The 22,465-nt window shown below is 51.1% G+C and overlaps 4 protein-coding genes across 5 annotated transcripts in view; 2 read left to right on the top strand and 2 right to left on the bottom strand.

Moving 5' to 3' along the window:
* Positions 1-11,779: 11,779 nt before the first annotated feature.
* LOC128272613 (thyrostimulin alpha-2 subunit) lies at positions 11,780-12,404 on the bottom strand. The gene is made up of 2 exons (XM_053010448.1): positions 12,222-12,404; positions 11,780-12,133 (listed from the first exon to the last, which is right to left on the bottom strand). The coding sequence occupies exons 1-2, from the start codon at positions 12,316-12,318 to the stop codon at positions 11,862-11,864; spliced, it is 369 nt and encodes a 122-aa protein (XP_052866408.1). The 5' UTR covers positions 12,319-12,404; the 3' UTR covers positions 11,780-11,861.
* A 1,390-nt stretch (positions 12,405-13,794) lies between these two features.
* LOC128271058 (thyrostimulin beta-5 subunit) lies at positions 13,795-14,373 on the top strand. The gene is made up of 2 exons (XM_053008490.1): positions 13,795-14,187; positions 14,247-14,373. The coding sequence occupies exons 1-2, from the start codon at positions 13,795-13,797 to the stop codon at positions 14,355-14,357; spliced, it is 504 nt and encodes a 167-aa protein (XP_052864450.1). The 3' UTR covers positions 14,358-14,373.
* A 147-nt stretch (positions 14,374-14,520) lies between these two features.
* Positions 14,521-18,284, bottom strand: LOC128275501 (serine/arginine-rich splicing factor 7). 2 transcript variants are annotated; one of them, XM_053014023.1, is made up of 3 exons: positions 18,221-18,284; positions 17,670-18,085; positions 14,521-15,919 (listed from the first exon to the last, which is right to left on the bottom strand). In XM_053014023.1, the coding sequence occupies exons 1-3, from the start codon at positions 18,221-18,223 to the stop codon at positions 15,622-15,624; spliced, it is 717 nt and encodes a 238-aa protein (XP_052869983.1). In that variant the 5' UTR covers positions 18,224-18,284; the 3' UTR covers positions 14,521-15,621. The 2 variants fall into 2 exon arrangements, with proteins under 2 accessions (XP_052869983.1, XP_052869984.1); XM_053014024.1 differs by having other exon boundaries at positions 14,521-15,910.
* An 853-nt stretch (positions 18,285-19,137) lies between these two features.
* Positions 19,138-22,465, top strand: part of LOC128271056 (cGMP-dependent 3',5'-cyclic phosphodiesterase-like) — a 33,709-nt gene continuing 30,381 nt past the window's right edge. The window contains exons 1-2 of the mRNA XM_053008489.1: positions 19,138-19,470; positions 20,427-20,543. Coding sequence (XP_052864449.1) covers positions 19,138-19,470; positions 20,427-20,543 — 450 coding nt within the window. The remainder of the gene's footprint in view (positions 19,471-20,426; positions 20,544-22,465) is intronic.

Genomic DNA, 22,465 nt, shown 5'->3' with positions numbered 1-22,465 from the left:
TTTGATGCTCGGTTTTCAGTTCTTTCAAAAGGATGCTTACGCACCTGTGTGTGTGTTCGACAGTTTGCATCACATTTTCATCATTTCTCTCAAGCCATAGAAGCAGCAAGGACACGACCCAAAGCCCGGTGTGTGCAGAGACCTTCGTCGACCATCGTTTATGCTTGCCCATAAATGCTGCATAACAAGTGCCTCTTCGCTCCGGATCCTTCAAACGGGTTATATGTTTCGTGGACCATTAAGTTTGAGACCGACGAAAATGTAATCGCATCGCAACGTCTAATCTGGTCTAACATTTTGTGATTTTCCCATTATCATAAACGAATGGGCTGGGCAACTAAAAAGGATCTAATTTCGTGGCACAAATTCCTCGGTCGTTTCGTCTTGTCCGCTGTTCTCGCTGCTCCCACCTGTAATGTAATATTTTTAAAATCTTCAAAGCATCAATCTTCAAAGAAGCTGGCCGCCTGTGGGAAAGAGACTTTCGTTCCACTCCGCAACGCGCAAGGAAAAGCTCTCTCCAGCTTTCTTTATGAATGTGAAAGTGCACGCTGCGCACGCTGGGCAAAATTAATGTTCCACTGTCGCACTGCTACTCAACGCATTACTCAACCCATAATCCTGTTCCAGGAGGTGTATTGGGACACGTTTTGATGCGATTAGAAACCGCTCAATTGGTACGGCTGCTGGGCGAACACACACACACAGATTGGCCTTCCAAATTGCTTCAGCCACCTTTTGTTTAGCTTAGAGGACCTGTGGCAAACCACAACTTGTCGGTATATACTATTGATTTACAGCCCGTTTATGGGGCTGCTCCGGTCAGGCCGGGTTGCGCGATAAGTTCCTCCGCCGATGGTTATCACCATTTTGAGGTGCGAGCTTGCTCGGCCCTTCGGTGTGTTACATCGCTGAATAACAGCAGATTAGGGAGTCCAAAAGGCCCACTGCTGCCTGCTGGGCGAAGTGAACTCTCCGTTGGTCACATACACTTTTCAACCGCCCGCCCAGCTGGGCCATCCCCGGATGATCAAGATAAAACGGTAACAATTTATCGCCAGCAGGAATCGATTTACGTCGGTCGATATTTCATTTACTGCAGGATTCCGGCCGAGCTAACAGCAGTCCGAGGAACAGAGGTGGCGTCTCAGGTGGCGCAGGTATTCCGGTCCGGCAAGAGCAAGAGCTAAGCGGGGATTTTCCTATCGATTGACCGAGGTAATCGGCACCACTCAAGATGGAGCGTATGCTAAGTTGGCCTCACAAAAGTTGCCCCCTTTTTCCGGGGGTTGTAAAGTCCTTCAGCCCGACCCGACAGCTTTCGATCGCAACCGCACTGGCAGATGCCCGAAACGACGTCAATGTTGCGCACCGGATTGGTTCACAATTGAAAATCGTTCCAAAACTCCACTCAACTGTTCGTTCATTCCCATCCATAATGAAGTGCCCGAAAGCCGGCGGCCACCGTTAATGAGATTTATTCCGAGGCGGCCCCTCAGTTTGTTTGTTTGTGTGATTCACTATCGGGCCGCCTTTTTCCACCACAACTTTTTCGCATTCCATCTTCGCGCACATTTTAACCGTGAGCGGTGCGGCATCACGAGTTCGCATCATTAACTGGCCCGGTCGGCCCGGCTATTTTGTGTTCAATATTTAAGTTCAGCCAATTAAGCAGTCCGAAAAATGGGACCCTCCACGCCCGACCGACGAATCGCCACTCGAATCGAAAACCTCAATTACTCGCCGGAAGTTGTTGTCCCGACCGCAAACAAGGCACGACGGCAAAAAAAAAACGGAACGAAATTATTACACACAAATTACGCTATTAATTTGCGAGGGCTTTATGTGGCCAAAGGGGCGGCTCTCGATGGAGGATAATTAAAATAAAAATCAATCTTGCCACAGAACACGCCGCACTCGCAGCGATTGACATGTTCGAGTGAATATTTTATTCCAAAAATGAGGTTCCGCAGTTCGCCTGCGGTGCGAATAATTAACCACCAGGACCGAGCGTTCGGCAATCGATTAATCGGAGTTCGAACGAGCCGGACGAGGTACTTTGCGGTATTGGTATGCAAATGGCATGTCACGCACTTAAGGCGCATTTTTTTCCAATGCAGCAAAGCATAAACCATAAGCCGATTGTAGGCGCATGCATTATGCTAATCCGATTCGGATGCAAATGGGACCGTTTCTAAAACAACACACGCCATTTCCGGTTCGCTCGCAAACTTTTTAAAAAATCGTAAATCGTGCCTTTCGCCTTCTTGACTTTCGCAAATCAATTACACACACTCGTCGTCGTCTGCGTCGCCCGCGTCCCGGCTTGCCCTGCAATTATGAGAGTCGTGCTAATTGCACATTTATTGTCTTAATTGCGCCCGCCAGCGCCGGTGGGTGGGCCCGGCGTCGCAAGATAAATGCGATTTATTGCAATACAATGGGTAAACATTTGTCAACGACGATGACGGCGACGACGGCGACGGTGGAGACGACGGGGTGCCGGGCGTGCCGGGCGTGTCACGGAAGCACGACTACAAATCTTGCCCGTGGCACACACTCCGATTCGCGCCACAGTTGGTGATGATGAATGCCACACTTTTTTGTTCGCCCTGATGAAGCAGTGTAATGAACGGAAGGCTGGGACCTCAAAAACGGAACGGAAAATGGAGGCAAAAATCGTCAACCACCGCGGCCGCGGCGGATGCAATGCGGTTCCGGTGCAAGGCGGGTGTGGGTCCTTTGCAAATTCCACCCAAAAAAAAGCGCCCGAACAGCGGGGCGCCTTGCGCTAGGTCGACGGCACTAAGAAGGATGTCGAGTGCGCTCTCTGTCCCTCGCTGCCTGCGAGATCCTTGCGCTCATGCTCATAAATATTTATTATCTGATTATAATCTGCTTATTTCTCCCGACCACATCAACGTCCGTCCTCGGGGTCGGTAAGTACTCTGCAACTGGCAGCCACCGGAAAGCGCCCCCCCCCCCCGGTAGTGCCCTCCGTTCCGCAGGAGCCACGGGACGCGCAGCGCAAAAATGGCGCGCACCCACGGAGCCTGTTGTTAGTTACCGGCTTGTACAGTCACGGGATTGTTGGCCCACGGGAAGTTGTGTGGGAGCCGCAGGACGAGCGGGCATGTAAAACGTAATGAACCGTAAAGTTGTATCCGCCGCCGGAGCCGCGAGGTTTGCACGAATTCAAACGATGTGCTCGGAATAGCGATAGTGCATCGTTAATGAAGAAGCAGGAAGACGGCATAATAGCTTTCGGTACTGCTTTACGATAAATTAAAAATTAATGAAACTTGCCAGGCGGTTCCACGGCATGACAGTTACTTCCGGATGCAGTTTCAACCATAATTGTGTAGTAAAATGATGAGATTTTTTTAATAGTCGTAAGCTGTAAACAGACAGGACCAGGTCCAAGCAAAGACCACAATTTATTGCATGCATCGGTAATGTTTTGTTCAGTTTTTGTAACCATTGAAAGCAACGGGAATTGAATTGAATTGAATTGTTTCGCAATTGAAACTTTTCAATTTTTGAAACGATTTTCTACTCCAAACAAACTTGCCGCTGCAGGTTCTTATAGTATATAAAGCTTTTAAAAATTCTTTCTCATTTCACAAAAGTTTGCATGTCTGTTGGAGCATGTTTTCCATATTAAAGAACCAAGTTTTAGCAGGAAAAATGTATTAATATCTGCGACTTTAATATTAAACATCATAACATATTTGTGCGTTTCCCAACATATTTATGAATTTTTACTCTATAATTCCGACAGCAAATGATGTGAATTTTATCTAAATAAATAGCAAATAACTACACCAGGGCTCTTTAACACATAGAATAATTATTTAATTTCAGACCAAAATGATAATGACAGCATTTTTATGGAGTCAAATTGTTCCAGCTTAAAAGACGGCATCTTCTCCCACAACAAGATGAATGTAAGATTTACGCTTGTGGGTCCTTTATGGGGCTAACCATCATAAGAACGGCGAAGAAGATTATTACCTACCATGGCCCAGTCCGGACGTAATTTTGCTCACCTTCACAGCGGCGTTCGCCCAAGACAGTGGCGTCAAGGAAACCCCCCAAACAACGCGGAAAACCGGAAATTAATTATCCATCTAAAACGGAGCCCCCTTTAGCCTTGCTGACTTGCTCGAAGGACGGCCCACCGGTATGGCAAGAGCTGGCGTGAGATTAATGGTCTCTGGTCTCCGTGGGTCACCGTGACATGCACGGATCCTTTTGCGGTTGGGGCCGGTTGGTGGCGTAAAAAAATGGCACGTTCGCACCACTACGCCTCCGAACGTCTGCCCCGAGAACAGCGGCGCGCGAGAAGTCGGCCGAAGTCCTTTGCACTGATTAACGCAAATTAGTTTAATCCAACCGAAGCGGCAAGGGACGTCAATTTTCGTCACATAAATTACGACATTTACGCAAACGCGCAGCGCGTCGACTGGCCAGGTGCCAGGTGCGCCGCGGATCGACGGTGCGAACCACGGTCAGGATAATCCAATCAATCATCTTTTCCATCACGTTTGCAAACATTAATGAAGTGCGGTTCGCGCGCCATCCTCCGCGTCCGCGAGCAACAAGATGAAACGCTTCAATTAATAAGACTTTCTACATCGAAAGCGAAACAACATCAATACTGTTGTTTCTCAATGCTGCTGCTTTCGATCGTACTGTTTGGTTTTCGTTCGGTTTATGCTGGGAAAACTCCATTAAGTTTGAGGATTCGTAAATTGAAACTTTAAATTCATTCACCTATTGTTGTCGTGTGGACCATTACGGCTGAAGTTGCCCATATGGCGAGAATAGCCGTTTTTCCCAATTAATGCACGATAATGTCCCCGTGAGCTACGCTGCTACGTGCTGTTTATGTCCTGACGAAAAACTTCCAGTCGGAGGGCATGAATACAAACGGCGAATCCTTGATTCTGGCAAATTGCGAAACTTTCCGCATACAATTATACGGACGAAATCTCGGGCGGTTCGGTTTTTTTGGCGCGCGCATCAGTCGACATTAAGCCATAGCAAAAATCTATTGGGTCTTCCGGAAAAATCGGACTCCTTTAGAAAGCTACAGTTATTGGCGTAGTATTTTCATAAAAATGTCCTTAAGGACTTGACTTGTTACAACCGAAACGACAATAAAATAAAAAATAGTTAAACAAGATAACTTTGTTGATAAGGCATCCTTAATCTGACTATTAAATGGGACATTAAATTGGAATTGTAGGTCTTTTTGGGTTAAAACTAAAATTAAAGTAATTAAATCGAAAATAAGACTTAGAAGTAGAGTCATTGTGACTTCATGCGCGAGAACTTATCGCCATACCCAACGTACGCCAACTCATTTGTGAGCTTTATTTGCCTTTCTAGTTTTTTTCTTCTTTTTTCCGTTTGTTCTGCTTTTCCAAATGAACAAACAAATCCGCTTCCTATGGCCAACGGGCCCGGGGTCTGAAGTGGAGCTCACCTTAAGAAAACCGTATGCCTTCTGCTCCCAAGTCTATTAAAAGGATATGGAATAGGAAACAAAAACATTGTCATCCGCTGCCCCCGGAACCGTCGTGTGGGTCAGATACGGAAAAAGAAACGTCGGTCTCTGGAAATGGGAGCGCGCCCGGAAGGACGAAAAAAGGCTCCCGAGAAACTCCCGCGCGCGCCCAAGGATCACATAATTATTTGCAAGTACCCCCAAATCTTTCGGCACGAGCGCGACAACACACCCGAGAAACGCGCGACGGCGACGACAGATTCAGAGTAAACAAAGTTTTTAATTAAATTTCAAGCAAAACTTTTGCTCCGCGAGGACATCCGCCCACGGGGTCGGCGATCCGAAGGAAAAAAGCGAACGAAACGAGATCATTCCTCGCTCAAAACCAGGCAGAAATACTGGTGTCCTTTTTTTCCCCACTCGCAGCGATTCCGGGTATTTCTTTCGCCGTGGCACTCCTTTGGCACAAATCTCACGACTACCCCCCCGGGGGCTGCCAAAAGCCGTCGCGACCTTCTAATGGCGACGCTCTCACACGGGCTGTGCTATCACACGGTCCCAGGCCGCAATCCGAGGGTAATTAAATTTATGGAAAAATAAAATGTTAATGCTCATTTTCATTCACTTAAACGCTGACCACAAAAACGCCCTGACCGCTGACAGTATCTTCGAAAGTTTTCCGCACTTTTCCCGACCACGACGACGACGACGCGTAGGGTTCGGGACCTGGATTGGTTTGCCTGGGTTCCATTTTTATTGCTCCAAGCTGTGGAAAGTTTTACACAACTGCGAGAATGGTCCCCGGTTTTTACAGGACGGGCGCATTAGTGGCCGAGTCGGAACACGGAACGAGGCGCCGAAGCGTGTTCACCGATGTGACCACCACCAGAAGCCCGACCTCCCCCCTAGCTGCTGCTGCTGCTTGCTCGCTCGTGCTCTGAAGCTTAGCCGGCCCATTTACTGGCCCGCAAAAAGTGTAACTTTTGATGCCATTCAAAAATCCAGTTGGTTGGCGGCTTCGGCAGATACCGGGGAATGGGCGCAAAGGAGCCGGCTGCAGCCGGTGCCAGCCAGGTTTGGGCGGTGCCACTCGGGCTAAGCTCCTGGCCGTTTGTTGCAAGAAGTTCCACTGGGAAGTGAGAGCTAATGAAACTGCAGTTTTCACGACTTTGTAGTTAAAACTCAGTTTTGTAGATTCTGAGCTTTCGTCCGTTTTTGAGGCGTTTTCGTGGCGGGTGGCGGGTAATTGTCTTCACGTTATCACGAAAATAACTATCAACTAAATCGCTAATCACGCTAAATCGCATGCGTTCTAATAACCTCAGACCGTTCAATGTTCGCATCTTGGAGTGTTCCAAACAGGCAAATAGGTAACAGAAGTTCATAGGTTTTAAATCATATAAACTTTGTCTCAACAAGTCTTGGTTACGGTGTTGGCTGCTTGGCCAGTAGCTAAACCTTGTTTAAAGCGAAGTTTGCCTAGGACATTCCAACAAATTTCAAAAAAGAAAAGGCAACTATCGCGGGTTTGTGACAGACTCCATTGACCGTAGCGTTCTAGCCAGCTTCGTGCCGTGTATGATGTCAACCTATGATTCTTTCGGAGCAGTAGGGACTTTCCGAGAATACTTTCTGGAGTGACATCGACTTAGCGGCCGATTTAACAAGAAAAAAAAACACCAAATCTTTGCATTTTAAGTTGGCAAAACCAACCTCCATTTGGATTGTCAAGTTCTTTAGCCAAATGGCAGCATTTTACACACCAAAATGAGTTTACCTTCAAGTAAACCCAATTTTATTTTTTGTTACTGTTACGAATCATGCAACATTGTTGTTGATGAACTGTTTCAAACTCTACTTCTTCAACATTAAACCATAAGAAGCCAGAAAGAACAGAACAATCGGGGGCGCCACCAGAGACCAGCAGCCACTTCGGGAAGGCAATTTTGCAAAAATGCCCACTCCATCTACAGAAACCCGGTGTCCGGTTCCGCAAAGTGGCCGCTCGAGACGGGGGACGACAACGAAGCCATTTAGCGCCGCCGGACGGGAGCAGAAAATTAAGCCATCACCTAGAGTTTTCCGGTGATCCCGGGGCTTTTCTTTCGCCCTGTTTTCGTTTTTCGCTGTAACCTTGTGTGGCCGGCGACGGGTTCCTTTTTCTCCGCTTTCTGCTTAGCTCATCTCCGGACCATTTCTCATTCGAGTCACCTTTTCGCCGGTGGTCGCCACGCACGCCGATGGTTCTCGCCGCCACGCGCCAGCCGGCTGACCTGAAAATGGCCACTCCACCGGTCGCCGAGAGGATGATGATGATTATTATTATTGCGATAATCGGCGCCCGGAAGAGGGAAACTTTGTCGCAACCAACCGGTGACAGCCTTCGGTTGGTGGCCATGCATTTTGTCTGCATCCTGAACCGTGTGAAGACGCTGGAAGACGGTGGTGATTTGAATAAATACTGCATTACCGGAGTGTGACCGCAACGTCCCCCCCTCAGGGCGCCCTTTCGGTGTCGTTTCTCATTCGTGCCTTGGCGCTGCAAGGCGAAACCCCGAGGTGGAAAATCCCCTGAACCGATGAGTCAATTACCGTCGTGTCGGAGCGTTTGCCATTACCGGATCCGGCCGGTGGCCGGATTATCGTTCCCCCCCCCGGGGGGGGTTTTACATTCGTTTGTCGTCGTCCTAGCGCTTCGCTTCCGGTGCAGCAAACGTTGAGAAAATGGCGAAAATTGATAACGGTAAACAACGTCCCTCGATTCCGGGAACGTTCCGAAGATGCCGGGGTGTGACAGGAGCACTTTATTTTCGCCACCGCTGACGACGGAATGCGCGTTATGGCCACGGGTTGCCCAGCGCCCGAATGCAGATAGATGACCAACGGTCCGCAACCATGTCCGGCCGGGAGGTGGCCCATAAATTTTGCCCTTTTGCAGTCCTTACGAAAACACGGAAACACTGTCCGGCTTCCAGGTCACGTTCTGGATCCTGGGACACCGGGTGAGGGAAAGGACACGCCACACCGGACAGTTACTTATACCACACGCCGTCGAGGGCGGAAGTAAGTCAGCGCAAAGGGACGCCGCACTGCCACGATCTGGTTGGTGGGTTTTTCGAGGCACACATATCATCGGGACCGCCGAACCATAATCGGGTGTGATTTTCTTGCCCTTACTTCCTGACTTTCTGCTTCGAATCGCACTGGAACCGATCCTCTATTCTGTGGGAGGTCTTTCCGCTACAAGAACTCCATCGAAGTCCAATGCAAGAAACCACCGTTCGAAGGAGTGACTCCAGCTCCGAACTAAACAAGTCTTTACTATTCCTTCGGTTTATTTCTCTAGGTCCTTTAAAGGCTAGACTTGTGTACATTGTTTTCTTAGGCCAACATATGTTTGGGATTCTTATAGCATTGGGCATCCTTATGTTGTTTTGCCAATATGATTCGCTATCATCGACTATGATGGTGTAATTATTTTCGTAATTCCGACTTACACCTCCTCGCTGCTAATGAAATGCTAATTGGTGTTTCCATTATTTAAATGGGATTTAAAATGTGCCAAAATCCAAGTTCCCGTTAACCAACATTTTGGGGCGGATCTATTACCATCCTGGCCCCGGTTTCCTTGGTGATAGCGTTTAGCACGAACCGTACCTTAATTAAACGACTGCCGACCGGCCTCCCGCCAGCGGTTCTAAGCATCGTCCCTCGATGAACCGCCGACAACGCAAGGTGTGAGACCGAGGAGGAGGAAAAAAACCGGAACGAACGCCCTACATAAATATCTCACTGGCAAAAACAAGGCACCCTGAAAGGCCGCCGAAATTAGGCCGCAATGGAGACACATATTTCACTTCCTCGTTTTTATGTTCCGCCAGCGTGCTGGCAACCCCCGCGGATTGGCGGTCTCCCCGGCGGAGGGTTTGACTTTTGGCTAATTAATTAATCTGTTGGTGGGGCACATTCTCTGTGGCCACCAGCCGGTGGTGGCCCCGTTTGAAGTGCGCGTTTTTGTCACGGGATAGAATGGCAGGATTGGGGGCTCGCAATTTTGCATACGCGAGCGCAACAAAGCGAACTGTGGGTTGTGTTTTGCACGGGAAGTTCAATAAATAATTTTCTGTGGGAGTATGTGTGTGTCGATTCGATTCGATTAGAATGCGAAACAATAAATCACGTGTTGTGAAAGTAGCAAAAACAATCAAATAAATGCTGACCCCGAACCTGTTGCTGGCCTTACTCACGGACATGGATCGCTTATCGATGGGCTCGCAATCTGTTGGAACCCGAACCGTATCGAACCGCTTGTACTGCGTGGGAACACTTGTACAACGAGACCACCCGGGGGAGCCGGGAAAGTAGTAATCTGTGGCCGGCGCTGGCGAAACAAATGTCTTCACCCCATAAATCATGTACCATATACTGGCCCTCGCCGCCGACAGTCGGTAACGGTTTCGAGGGTGCCGGCCGGCAACAAAGAATGTCTCGTAAACAGGAGCGCGCTCTAAAAGCCCGGAGCGCCCGGAATTTCCCGCCCACGAACCGGAGCCAGCGGAGGGTTAGAAGTAGGTCCGAAAAAGCCTTCGGTGCCTTTGGTTCAGCAGTAAGCATAGCGGCATTCCCGCGCGTAATCATAAATTATCATGCAACAACACCTTTTCTCGACAAATGGAATTTGTTGCAAATTAATGGGTTGGCCCATTTGGCCTGCCGTGCCGCGGCCCGCAGTTCTATTGTTTGTCGATCGCTGCCCTTCCGTTCTCGGAACGGATCTGGCGTCGCTGGCCGGGAAGGAAATCCTCGGGCGCTTGGTGCTGAGGTTTGTGTCATCTAAACCGCACACCAGTAAATAAGTGTCAATTCGTTCTCATCAGCCCATTGTAGTTCCTCCGACCGTTCCGTAAACACCGCACACAGAACCGGAAATCCTTTCGCCGGCAACGCTCCCGATTGTCCCGGATTGCGATTGTTCGGACAGCATAAACACAGCCCCGCTGAAACGCGTCGGTGCCGTTCCACACCGGACCGCACCTCTCCGGACCGGAAGGCGGGTGCGTTGTGGTGAAATTTATCTCAAACACCGGACCAGGACACTTCGTCGCGGCGGCCATCACTGCTGGTGACGGCCGCATGGCCCTGACAAACGACATGCTCATAAATCAACTTTGGGTCCCTCAGTGGCACATACCATCAACATGTTTGTCATGAACTTTGGCTTTCCGAACCCGCCCCACCCCGGCACAGCCGTGGTGTCCCGTGCCACGCCGAGGGCCGAGAGATGCATTTCCGCTCTCCCTCGGTGACCATATGTAGAAGCTATATGGGACGGAATGGCCCATAAATTGGTTTTTCCGTGCACTCGCTGCTAACCGGTACCGGGAGCTGAACACCCGGAACCGGACAGCTGCAGTCATGCGATAACGCAAATAAGCCAGCCACGGTCGGGACGGTTGAATGACCCGAAACCGTAAAACCGAACACGGAGCACCGAAGCCACCGAAAATGGTGAGAAGGATTTGTGGCGTACGGAGCCGCACTGTGATCGATGGACAGCTTTATGAGCCGCAGGTGGATTCACCGGCGACACTGCCAACAGTCACCACGATGCCAAGGATGCCTCCCGGGTTTGGGGCGCAGGTCAGTAATTAACAAATGGCCCTCAGGAAGCTTCCCTCCACTTTTGGCCGGGTCTGTCTGTTATGTTTGAAATATTATTCCAAAAATTTATGATCTACAAATATTACTCCAAGTAAACGGACGCACTATGGACGACGAAGCTCGTTGCTGCTCAGTATCGATGTACGACATCATGCATTATGTTTTCATAAACTTTATCATCACTTCTAACGTTTTTCTGGCCCGTTCAGTGCAAATCTTCAAAAAGTCCTTTCAAAGTCCGTTGACACATGAATTAACCCATTCAAAATTCAAGCGTCAACGAATACCGCTCCCTTCGGAAACGTTTCTTATGCGAGGCGCTGCACTGTCGTAGTGTTCAGCACCGACTGTTGTAGGGTTCTAGGTTAGGGTATTTTCAAAACGACCGCGTGCGTGTGACCGTTTTGAAGGGAGTGTGATTGGTGAACATTTGGATTCCGAGCGAAACATACTGATCGGCAACTATTAAATGGAACACAATAAAAATACAAATATTACACGCGATAAATGGGTTTGCTTACTCTGCTTTAAATCGGTTTAATTATTTGTACACTTGTAAATACATTGGTTAAACGCAGAACCTTTCCACAGTGGCTCAAACAAGTGGCTCAGAGGTAAATACACAGCTAAACAGTTCGTTTGTTCACATGCCGGGCACGTTCAGCTCTCGGGAACGGGCCACCGGCGGCTAATCCTTTTTACAGTGGTAACAGGAGCAGTTCGTGGCCGACTTGAAGGTTAGGTTTCGAAGCCCGTTCACGCACCTCAGCGTCACCCGGACGTCCTCCGTTTCCATGATGTTGCAGCACTGGCCAACACTGGTGACCGGCTGCGGCGGTTTGTGTCCAACGATCGCGAACGGAGCCGAGGGTACGGCAAACGACTCACAGAAGCCTCGGCACGCGTTGGTGGTGATCGAAAACTCAATACAGTCCGGTATGCTTATCTTTCGCGTGTGGCCTGCATTCGGGACGAAACAAACGTACGCATTGGGGCCCGTCGAAACGATAAACCGAATCCGGCCCGCCCTGGGCCGGAGGCTACTCACCAACTTTATGGCAACCCGGTTTCTGCCAGGTCTCCCGACCCTTTACCACCATAGCGGAACAACACACCGCCACTATCATCAGTCGAGTCCATGACATCTTTTCACTCTGCTCCGACTCGAATCGGCTGTGCGAACGGTGCGGTGAACGTTACTTAGCCCCTGTGACTTCGTTCCGCTTCGAATTTCAACCACGTTTGGGAATTGTCTTTAAAACCTTCTATTTATCATCATCACCACAACGCCTCAACGGTTGGTTGAGAGAAGGACGCTCGTTGTGAACTGAACTTTCTTGGTACTGACTCTTGTTGAGGTCCTAGCGCAACGTTTTATACGCGGCTCGATTGTACTCCCAAACTCACAGGACATGCGCACGATCCTCGTTGCGTGGGACGTAAATCGGAAAATGAAGGTTCCTTGGTTCTTCAGCGACATCCGGCGTCGTCACTATAAACCTAACGGCGTAGGGGCCCTCTTAAGTGGCCCTCAGTAGAGGAGGGCATCTGCTTAGATACTAAACAATTCGTTACGAAAAATATGCAATAAACAAGTATCCGTTATCCGATCCGATCCGATGTATATACGTTTGAAATGAAGAATACAGGCCAATTTCAAAGGTTAATACAATAGAGACTTCTTTGGCTGAAAAATGTAATTCATTTCCGAAGACTTTTCAACGAGACCGATTTATTATTTATCGACCGTAACGCTGATTTCATTTCGGCCAGCCGAATGCTGAACCAATTGGGAACAACGAAATGGCGACGGATACTAGGCGAATCCCCGGGAGGCACCAAGGCAGCACAAATTAAACGATATCAGCGAGTGACGACAAAGTCTGGGTTTTGTGTTTTCGTAAACGAACCCTTAGCTTAGCCAGAGAATTTGTAGAGGAATCCTTCAGGGTATAAAGCTGAGGACTGGGGTGTGTGCGCGTGGGGTTTCTCAAATCAATGGCGTCTTTCCAACGGCCCCATTTGTTGCTCTCGTGTAATGGTCCGGCAAGAGGCCCACAGCAAAAAAAACTGCATCCATTCCGGACGGACAAAACATTTCAATAATTCTCAAATACTCCTCTTTCACATGACTGCAAATCCGATTAGGTCATTTGCATTTTTCTTCCACTTGACGCCGGACAGGAGCCTGCCGATTAGAAATCAGCTGGCTCAAGTGCGGCCACCGCTGACTGCGGGTGTGTTTCTGTAATCCCCATCTTCGGTCCGGCTTCGAATGCTCGAACGAAGGAGGCAACCGATTCGAATGGCCAGCGGGCATTCGCCCACACGAGTGGTCACTTCTCGCAACGAGTCCGGATTTCATGCGTCCGGACCGTTGCGCATGTCCGAGACAGCCCAGGCCAAACTCGGCCACTAGGATTCGGGTGTATAAAACGGCAGGATTTCGTCCGCTGATGCATCATCCACCCGACAGAGCGACGATCGGAGTGATGCCGCGTAGGGTTTTCGTTTCGTTCGCCAACCAAACAAGTCTGTAACAAGTGTCGGGGACAACGATCTCCAGTGTGGTCCGTTTTGGTTTCTGGTATACTTTTTACGCCAGAGCCAAGCCGGGAACGATGAGTAGTACGGCGAATGGTCGGCTGCTGGTATCGGTCTTCTGCGTGATCCTGTCGCTCGGAGGATCGACCGCCGAAACCCGTAGGGAGATGACCGATCGTTCGAATCAAGTGTATCTCGGTTGCCACAAGCGCCTGTTCACGTACCGCGTATCGCAAACGGATAGTAAGGGCCGCGAGTGTTGGGATCATGTTTCGGTATTGTCCTGCTGGGGTCGGTGTGATTCGAACGAAATCTCCGACTGGCGCTTCCCGTACAAACGGTCACACCATCCCGTTTGCGTGCACGGGGGACGCACGAAAGCGGTGGCCATGCTGAGGCACTGTCACCCGGACGCGGACCCTGAGGCGCGGCAGTACGAATACATGGAACCGAAGTCGTGCAACTGTCAGGTAAGCGGTGCGGGGTGGTAAGACCGAGCGGTTGATCCTGCAGTACCCTACGTTTGCAGACCTGCTCGAGCACGGATACCAGCTGCGAGGGACCGAAGCAGCTGAACACGGAAGCGGTGACTAAAATCTTTCAAATCGAAGACGAGGACACGGAGCCGGAGTACACATAATGGGGAGGATCAACCCTTGCCGGACCTGTCGACCCTACGGTAGCCATTCAACGTGATGAAAGTTGTTCCGGAATGTCCTGGAGAGTGTTAACGTGTGCGCTAAGAACGCAAGTGGTCGGTCGATAACAAGTACAATAGGATTGAAAACAAACTAGAGAAGGAATAAAGGTTATATTTATTTTTTGTGCCAATACCAGACTATTTCACCAAACAATACAGTAGAGTACTGGTCTCAGTTGTTTCGGGTGTGACTTGCAAAGTGCTATTACTGATCATGTAAGCAAACCCAAACAGACCGGCCATATCGAGACTTTCGTTTATCGGATTAGATTTATTCATATACACTCAATGCTAAACGCTTACCTATTCGTCGTCACGTAAATCAAACCGTACATATTGTAATTACAAATCATAAACAAATAATCGTTCAGCCTGTTGTATGAAGTGATGGAAAGGAAAGCTGGCTTGGGCCTCGTCGACACGGCATTAAAATGTTCACACAGATCGATGATTGGCGGGTGGCTTCTTCTACGATTTCTTTTCCGGCTTGCCGTTTACAAACCGATGCGTTCGTGTCCACTACAGACCTGCGGTTCATCGAAGGACATCGTTCGGCAGCGTCAGAGAACTTGAAAAATCGTGCAGATCTGCGTGGCAAAAAAGGTTTTCTGAATCTAAACGGAGGGGTGTTGGCCCTCTGTCGTCGGTGAGCAATGGATGACGGTTGCATCGCAACAAACACGCGCTAGAGAGAACACGGTTAGTTGCTGGCCCCAAAGGGGGGGGGCGCCCGCTGGGAGTTTGAACTTGTGAATCTCTTACGAGAGCTTAATCTGCATAATCTTAGCCGATACGTTACTGTGTTTTTGTCTATAAATTATAAACCCTGCTCTCCTCTCTGGCCACTGCTCTCGTTCTGGCTTGCTCGGTGGTCTTGCACACGCTCCCTGTTACTGTTGATGCATGCTTTTGTTGTATGTGACGCGATCAAGCGGTCGCAAAATCTTTTGGTCCATCCGTTCGGTAGGGGGGGTTTGAAATTCCGCCATCCGAACTCTGGGTGGCTACGAGTTGAATAAGGGTAGGTGTTTTGTTGACAAAAGGGGATTACATTCTACCAGACCGTGCCCCATCCGGCCACTCTTCGTGCATTCCCGGGTACATTCTCTCTGGCCACCCGGCCAAGGTAGCTGAGGTTGAGGATCATCTTCTTCGGGGAACGGCACACAGCAGTGAGTGTGGCCGGCTGGCTGAGGCTGCACTTTTAATCGTGGTCACCGTTGCGGTGACGAGACCGCGATCGCGACATGGAGCGCGACTGGGAGCGCGATACCGAGCGCTTCGGCGTGCGCGAGCGGCTTCTCGATGGGCTTCTGGTCACCGCGCGGCGTGGCGATTTGCTAGCGCCACGGCTGAGCGAGCGATGGTTCTGGGCGCCCGCACGCTTTGGTGTCGTCTTGGTGCGCGACCCACGTTCGCGGGAACGGCTGCGGGAACGGCTGTAGCTGCGCGAGCGCGTCTTTAGCTCACGCGAGCGAGAGCGCGGGCTACGGCTGCGAGATCTGGGAGCCAAGTGGTGACGGCGAGGATGACGACGACGACGAAACGTGGGTTGTGATGAAGTAAAGGTAAAGTGCACCATGGAACGAAACAAAATAGAATTAGCAAAGGATCGCGGTGTCGAACGAAACCAAAACAAAGTAAACAAAATCTAGGTAAACGATGGCACTCGAAGGAGCGTATTATTCACAGTCAAGTTAATCATTCATCAAAAACGTTCATCTCTTTGGGACGGACCACGCCACGGAATGTGACAAAGAATTGGTAGAAGAAAAAATCGCACTCCACGTCACACAACCACAGGCCCGAGACTTTCTCGCCAGGCCAAGCCGCCATACATCATCATGACCTTCATCATCATCCGGTAGCCTCTCAACCGCCGAGCGGTTCGGGCCTGCAACAAAGGCCACCATACAGTCAGCTGAAAAGGAAGTGTTGTTCCGTTAACAATGCTCACGATCAGTGATCCCAAACGCGTCGCGCGTACCCTCTATCGGGCTTCCGAACGAATAGAAAACACGCGAACGCAGCAGTAAAGCGCAGTGGGTCTTTGGTTAAAGTGTGTGTCAAACGAAAAACAGGTACATTTGCACGAAAAGTTCGTGATCCTTTTGCTTTCTCCGGGCCGGCAACTGGGCCGCTGCCGCAACAATGGAAACGAATAAGATGGTGAAAATGCTAAATAGTTTGTACTAACCAAAACACTCACAGATCAAGTCGGCCGTGATTCTCTTGCAGAACTAAGGATGCTCTAGAAGCGCTAGAAGTTGCCTACTGAAGGTGGTGTGGTGGTAGGTGAAGAAGCGAATTCTCGCCCCGAAGCGCACCGTGATGCGCGCGCTTCGAGAGCCCGACCACCACCACGATGACGGGCGCGCGACGACGTTGGCGACGGCGACGTGCGCAGAAGAAGGGGACGAGGGCACGTCGAGGGCTTTCTCTAGGCGCACCACAGAAGCACACGCCGTCAGTGGCGCTCGTTGCACGATGAACAACAACAACAACGGCGCTGAAGACTAACGTTTGGCCGTGCGTGCGTGCGTGAATGTATTTTCTGTGTGTTTGTCTGTGTGAAGGAGACCCGTGGCCATCGCCACGTTTACGAAGACACAAATGACGGAGGAAGGCACGAACGTTGCCGCGTCTCGCTGAGGACACTCGCTCTGTAGGGGGGACGCGCGCTTCTTCGGTACCTGCGGGTACCGGTGTCGGCAGCAAAACCGGCGTCGGATCAGGTCAACTTCTTGCTCTCTTCTCTTTCCTCCCGTTTCCGCTCAAACCGTGATGCCCGTGCACCGTGAGACCCATAACAAGATGGATTCACAGCAGCAGCCAGCGGTCGACAAGAAAAATCGAACGTTTCAAAGGCAGCAGCCACCGTCGGGTCGCAGCACACTCGATCCGATGCCTACTTAGCCTCGGGCTCTAGCAACCACCGCCACCGCCGATACCAATGCTCGTCGATGCTGAACGGCCTTCGGTGTCTGCGTTGTAGCACCGTCGTACGTACCGGCGGCGCTATCGACACTACTGTTGAAAGGTGAAGCGGTAATATAGAAGGGTGTCGGATTCGTTTGAGCCAAAAATCGATAATCGGTTCGAAAACGCCGTCGCGCAATGGATGGGGACAGGCTCGCAGGACGGCAGGCCGGAGGAACGCAGCAACTGCCGCTGAAACCCCGCCGGATGTACCTGATCGTGTAGCGTACGAATGATGGAGAATGATAGATGGATGGATGCTACAAGTCTTACCTTTTGCGGCCACGGCGGCGCGAGCAGTCGCGGGCGAAATGGCCCCGTCCGCCACACTCGTAGCACCGGTCATCCGATTGGAACCGGCCGCCACCACCGCCGCCTCCTTTACCTCCACCGCGGGGCGGTCCGCCACGGCCGCCACCACCACCGCCGCGTCCTCCGCGACCCGTCGACAGCTCGACCCGCGCTCGGCGTCCGGAAATCGTCCGCCCATCCAGTCCGCGCACCGCGTCCTCGGCATCGCGCGCATCCTCGAACTCAACGAACGCGAACCCGGGCGGATTGCGGGCGACCCATACGTTCCGCAGCGGCCCGTAGTATCCGAACGCCTCCTCGATATCCTGCTTGCTGGCGTTGTTACCTAACTCACCGACGTAAACCTTGGCGTCGTGCGGGTAGCGAGACATCTTGGACTGTGTGTGTGTGTTCCGGCGACGAGCAGTTCAAAAGTATAGTAGAGAAATTCACGTAAACGGCTGTGTTTACTAAACAACTAAGTTAATATCACGAAATCCGCGAAGGCACCGCCGACCAGAAAGGCTACTCACCATACTTTGCTGAGCCAAGCGAAAAAATGTAACACAACACACGCGTCCTGGACGCCAAGGTACGCTTGCTGCTGTACGGTGGTTACATAAAGTGATCGAAAACATCGATCAATTACCGTTCTTTCGTGTTTCTTGCGTTTTTTTGCGTCGTCCAGCCACCGGTCCGGTGGCGGTTGTTTATTTGTTTGTCGAGTGCCCTTCGTGCGGTCCGGCGGTCACTTTTGGCGGCGGCGGCCGGAATGTGTATCCCGCGGTGAGCAAAAGTGTCATTTGGAAAGTGTGCCTGTCTGTGTATGTGTGTGTCCGGCCCGGCGAATTCGGGATCCATCGAATTCCTGGTCTCGCCGCTGCGTGCTTTTAAACTGCTTAACGATCCATTGTGTGCGGCATTTTAAAAATTTCAAAAAGTAACATCCAAGCAACACGCGATAAGCGATCGGTGCACTGTTGTCGATCGTCGATCTCTAAGAGGTGTTGATGTTAAAATATCTTTGTTTCCGTTTTAACCTACCTTAGCTCTGTGTGGCCAGAATCTTATTTCAGCCGTGCCGTGAATACAATCCGTACCAAAGAATCCGCTTCCGTCTACGCGATCATGCGTTCCGTGCTTATCGGGCCGTTATCATGTGCGCTGCACGATGTGAGATAATTGGTTTTGCGTTGACCCACCCTCAAGCAATGAACGGACACGGCGGAAGTGCTAAAAATTGAGCCGAAAGCGGGTCCGGTCCACAGCTTCCCGTCGCGGTCGGCGCTAAGTGCGCGGTGTCGGCTAAGTAGATTGTGGAGCCCCCTCTATCAAGTAGAGCAGAAGACAAACAAGTGAACGGGGCTTCGTTTAAGCCTCGCCTAAACCCGGCGCGAATAACCAAACAGCAGCGGGAAGCGCATCTACATCAGTAAATAGGCAAACAAAAATGTCCTACAACGCAGATGAGTGTTCCGATAGTGGCCCCGATGCACACCGGGGGGCGTCCGACGGTGGTGGCGGTGGTGGCGGCGACGGCACGCCGGAGATAAATTGTGCGACGCCAACATCGCCGGGCGTGACCCGGCAAGACGCGATCGTCGGGGGCGGCTCCATCGAGGGAGAGATGGATGGCGCCGGATTCGAGGGCGAACCCGACGAGGGTGGTCAGCTGGTGGCGGCCGGGTACGAGCCATGCGATCCGCTAATTATCTTGAATCTATTCCAATCCCTGTCCGCCACCACCAACTCGCTGGAGTTGCAAATGAAAATCAATCTTCATGTAAGTTCCCGTTCCCGTTCACCATCCAATTGCCCTCTTCTGGGGGCCCGTAGGACAGGGCCCTAGGACACTGGTCACTTGCAGCGGACAAACCGGTAGACAGCGAATGAATGAGCTCGATTGTCGGTCGCCGATTGAATTACTCTACCGCCACGCAAACTTCATTAACTTCAGATCAGATTCTCCGCCACGGACCGGCGAGAGAGTCGATTGTCTGGGCTCGATATGATTTTCCAGCCTTCGGCTGGCTATTCGGTTACCGGCACGAAACCCTGATGTAACCGTAATTCGATTCGATTGGCGCGTCCTCCACGCGCGACGGAACGTTTCGTGGTTTGTTATTGCACGCAAACCACAGCAAGTTGTATAAACACCGGACCGCGAGCCGTGTCCTTGCGAATAGGATGAGTTTAAAAGCCATTTGCGGGCGGTCTGTCCGGCGTGGTGACTCTCTTAAGCCGTGGCACATGAAAACGATTGGCCCAAAATGCCAGACCATCACACCAAAGTTCGTTTTAATAAATTCCTAACGAAACCATTAACCTGGAGCACAAATTAATGACAGTCGAGCGCCGGCGAAGCTGCCGGTTGATGGCACCCAGCGGAATTCGCTTGGGTCCTCCGTTTTTCTCCTGGATTCGTGCTGTAAAATTACACAACATCCCAAGGACACGAAAGCGATCTACCGAACCGGGTGGTAATGGGGCGCGTAATCGAACCGCTCGCAAGTGGGGGACCCTCGAGCTCCGAGCTCCGGTGCTGATATAATGTCCACTACCCAAATGGCTAATCTATTGCCGAATGGCCACATCGCTTACGCCTTACACGGAGAGCCGTTTGATTTCGCTGAATTAAAACACACTGTGCCCTTTAAATATCCGCCAACTTGGTGCAGTCAATCTAATGACACTAATGTCTTCGCCGTCCTCTCTCTCTCTCTCCTTCTCTGTGCACAGCTACGGGCCCTCACGAGATCGGCGTACGTATTTCTCGTGCCAATACTGCATTCCAGCGAGGAAGGCCTCATTCAAGTCATTAACGATAACGTGCTCGAGAAGGAGATTCGCTTTTCGGTAAGTATCGGTCGCTTATCGTGGGGGCGACGGTGGTTCCTGCTTCCCGCTAAATGGCGAACAAATCGCGAGCTACCCACCCGAGTCGGGGCCAGACGACGCGCGAGAACTCTTCCGTCGCGGCCGCGATACACAGCGCACAAGACGACGCCGCCGCCGCCGCCGGTGCGATCCGTCTCGGTGTCGCTGAGATTGACGTCGCAATTTACGTCACACCCGCGACAGCTTAGTAGCGTCGTAAGACCCGCTCTCCGCCCGCGCCAAGCCTTGACCGCCCGCGATCGTTATCGCTCTTCCCGGTCCCTTGTGCGCCCCGGTGCGCGTACGCGGCCCTCCGTTTAAGTCGCTTGCAAGGCCCGTAGTACGGCGACTGACTGGATGTTACTGTCATCGGAGAGACGAGCCGAGTGTTTCGTTTTAGGTTGGCCATTTTTTTGCTGAGTAGATGATTTGGGTCGAGCGAGCGAAGCAAGATTGATCGGTGACGCTTCGTACTTGCGCCACGCTGTCGGAAGCGGCGGCATATCCGGCGAGCAAGCACGTTTTGAGAAAAGCCATCTGCCGATGAACATCAACCGGACCGGGCGCCTTTCTAATTATGATACCGCTCGTCCGCTGTTAATTTAATATGCCGCATTTGGGTGCGCAACTTTACCGACCGACCCCGACGTCGTTCCAGTAGATTAAACGCCCATTTTGGTTGTTTAAGAGATCAATAATGTTATCACGATAACAGCCACCGGGTAAATATTTATTGATTCCATTATCTGAATTGTTGGCGTAGGAAGCAAAAAAAAACAATCGACTTGGTTATTGATTGCCGGGCGTGCGTTTAACGTTTACTCGATTGGTGCCGGGTAATTGTTGGGCGACGTTGGACGCCCAAACAAACGCACTTCTTCCTTCCAAGCCGACAGGGTGGCCGACCCTTTTTTGGCATTAAGGCGGACACACCGTATTAGTGTAATAATGCTGGCAAGGGTGGAGCAATTTGTCGAGCCCCCCGGATCGGTACTGGTCGGCCAACGCCTTACTGCAATTACTTTTTCAATCAATTCCCATTTGCTCGAATGGATTTTCCTCATTCGCCACGACGCCTCGGAACGGCCGCGCCCGAATGTGTATGGCCAGCATGTGCGAGGCGTTTAGCGTAATGTACGGCCATTTGTTTGGGGGGCGGCGGTTGTATGCTCTCGGTTTCCGGCTCCGTCCATTACGGTCCGGTCCGGTAAGGTAAGAGTTTGCTCCAGTCCCGTGCTCGATCTTTGCGCAACAGGACCTCCCGACGCGGACGAGCGCGAGCGCCGCTACTAAATAGCGTCGGCATAAATACGTTAAGCTTAGCATCCATTAATCAGCAGGCAAGCCATAAGGCCCGTGTGTTTCTCCATCACATTTGCCCGCTACGACCATCGGATTGAGTGAAACGTATTCAAATCGACTCCGCCAACGGCGACATAGTTTTATTATCCTTCATCATCACGGGCCGGGGAAGATTTCCCACCGGTGCCCTAACCTGACCCGGCACGCCTGACTTAATTACTGAATTCGTTGGCTTTTATTCGTGCCATTACACATTCCAAGACACCCGGGCCGGGCCCTGTTTGCGGAAGTTTTTCAATGCTCACGACTGCAACGACACACCATGGGGTGGAACACACTAATGCTTCGCTTTGCACCGGGGAATCGTTCCTCTAATCACTCCCGCGTGATGGGCGAACGTCGTTCCCGAGAAAACCAATCAAAACCAAGAAGCAACCAACGACTGCGGTGGCAGCGGCAGTAAGCATCTAATCTCGTAATCCTTCTCCGTAGCGCACGCCGGGCCAACACCGGGGCTTGTTTCCAATTCCATAAATTACGTGCCGCGACCGAGCTGGGAGCTGGAATTCCACTGGGATGCGCCAATTTGAAGAATCCCG

The sequence above is a fragment of the Anopheles cruzii genome, chromosome 3 (assembly GCF_943734635.1).
Source record: "Anopheles cruzii chromosome 3, idAnoCruzAS_RS32_06, whole genome shotgun sequence".
Lineage (NCBI taxonomy): Eukaryota > Metazoa > Arthropoda > Insecta > Diptera > Culicidae > Anopheles > Anopheles cruzii.
This window is presented reverse-complemented; position numbering and strand designations above follow the sequence as displayed.

Excerpts from the sequence above, each read along its gene's own strand:
- LOC128272613 (XM_053010448.1), bottom strand. The coding sequence starts at position 12,318 with ATGTCATGGACTCGACTGATGATAGTGGCGGTGTGTTGTTCCGCTATG. Across the intron at positions 12,134-12,221 it reads ACCGGGTTGCCATAAAGTTG|GCCACACGCGAAAGATAAGC; the intron begins GTGAGTAGCCTC and ends TCCCGAATGCAG.
- LOC128275501 (XM_053014023.1), bottom strand. Across the intron at positions 15,920-17,669 it reads CGCCGCCGTGGCCGCAAAAG|ATCTCGCAGCCGTAGCCCGC; the intron begins GTAAGACTTGTA and ends CTTGGCTCCCAG.
- LOC128271058 (XM_053008490.1), top strand. The coding sequence starts at position 13,795 with ATGAGTAGTACGGCGAATGGTCGGCTGCTGGTATCGGTCTTCTGCGTG. Across the intron at positions 14,188-14,246 it reads CGAAGTCGTGCAACTGTCAG|ACCTGCTCGAGCACGGATAC; the intron begins GTAAGCGGTGCG and ends CTACGTTTGCAG.